General features: G+C 35.4%; 1 protein-coding gene across 1 annotated transcript in view; it reads left to right on the top strand.

Moving 5' to 3' along the window:
* Positions 1-728: 728 nt before the first annotated feature.
* Positions 729-1,171, top strand: part of LOC110028261 — a 25,687-nt gene continuing 25,244 nt past the window's right edge. Inside the window, exon 1 of the mRNA XM_020730032.1 lies at positions 729-1,121. Coding sequence (XP_020585691.1) covers positions 729-1,121 — 393 coding nt within the window. The remainder of the gene's footprint in view (positions 1,122-1,171) is intronic.

Raw genomic sequence — 1,171 nt, 5'->3', positions numbered from 1 at the left:
GGTCGTTTGACCCGTTTGACCCGTCTGGAGGTTGAAGACAACCAGAAACGACATGTCGTTTCTACGGCGTAAGTAAACGACATGTAGTTTTCTGTATTAAAAAAAAATAAAATAAATAATAATAATCATTTTTATTTATTTATTAAATGTTCAATTAAATTCGAATTATTGGTACTTTTTTAATTTGTCCATCATTTTTTAATGAGCTTATTGAAACATGATGTTGCCAAAGTGACCTCTCTTGTGTAGATAGTTCGTGAAGAATGTTGGATGTTGTGTGTGTGTGAGTTCATGCGTGTATTGATCGACCCAAAGGAAAATTTATACTTGGCCGAACTGCATACACACTTGTGATGGTAAACATGTAACAATTTAAGGAATTATATGTGAGTAATAAATCGATCCAAAGATAGATTTATTATTTGACATGCATTATTGTTAATGTTTGATCATTACAACAAAATTACCACTTGCAGTTAATATTACTGTCCAAAGACTTGATATTAATGTTGCATTAGGTGTCTTGAGATGGGATTTATCATTATTTGAATTTTTTTTTTATTTTATGAACATGTTATTTATGTAATCATTTTGTTCATTTTTCAGTTGTTGCTACTGTATCTGCTAATCTCAATTCAGTTCCAATCCTTAAGGGTGACAGCTTTAAGGATTGGAAAGAGAACATTCACATTGTTCTTGGCTGCATAGATTTAGACCTTGCGTTAAGAATGGAAAAACCCGCTCCTCTTACGGATGCTAGTTCCTCCGAGGATAGGAGGATCTATGAGAAGTGGGATCGTTCTAATCGCTTGAGTCTTATGATCATCAAGCGCGGCATACCTGAGGCTTTTAGAGGTGCGGTGTCTAGTGAGATCACTGATGCTGCAAGTTTCCTTGCTGAAATAGAGAAACGCTTTGCAAAAAGCGATAAGGCTGAAACTGGTATTCTTTTAAAGAAACTGATTTCAATGAGGTTCAGTGGCAAGGAAAGTATAAGAGAGTACATCGTTGAGATGTCTAACATTGCTTCAAAGCTGAAGTTGCTAAAGCTCGAGTTGCCGGATGATTTACTCGTGCATTTAGTTCTTATTTCTCTTCCTCCACAGTTTGGCCAATTCTTGGTCAGCTATAATATGCAAAAGGAGAAATGGACTCTTAATGAGCTTATTTC

Source organism: Phalaenopsis equestris, unplaced genomic scaffold, assembly GCF_001263595.1.
Source record: "Phalaenopsis equestris unplaced genomic scaffold, ASM126359v1 Scaffold000507, whole genome shotgun sequence".
NCBI classification, from domain to species: domain Eukaryota; kingdom Viridiplantae; phylum Streptophyta; class Magnoliopsida; order Asparagales; family Orchidaceae; genus Phalaenopsis; species Phalaenopsis equestris.
This window is presented reverse-complemented; position numbering and strand designations above follow the sequence as displayed.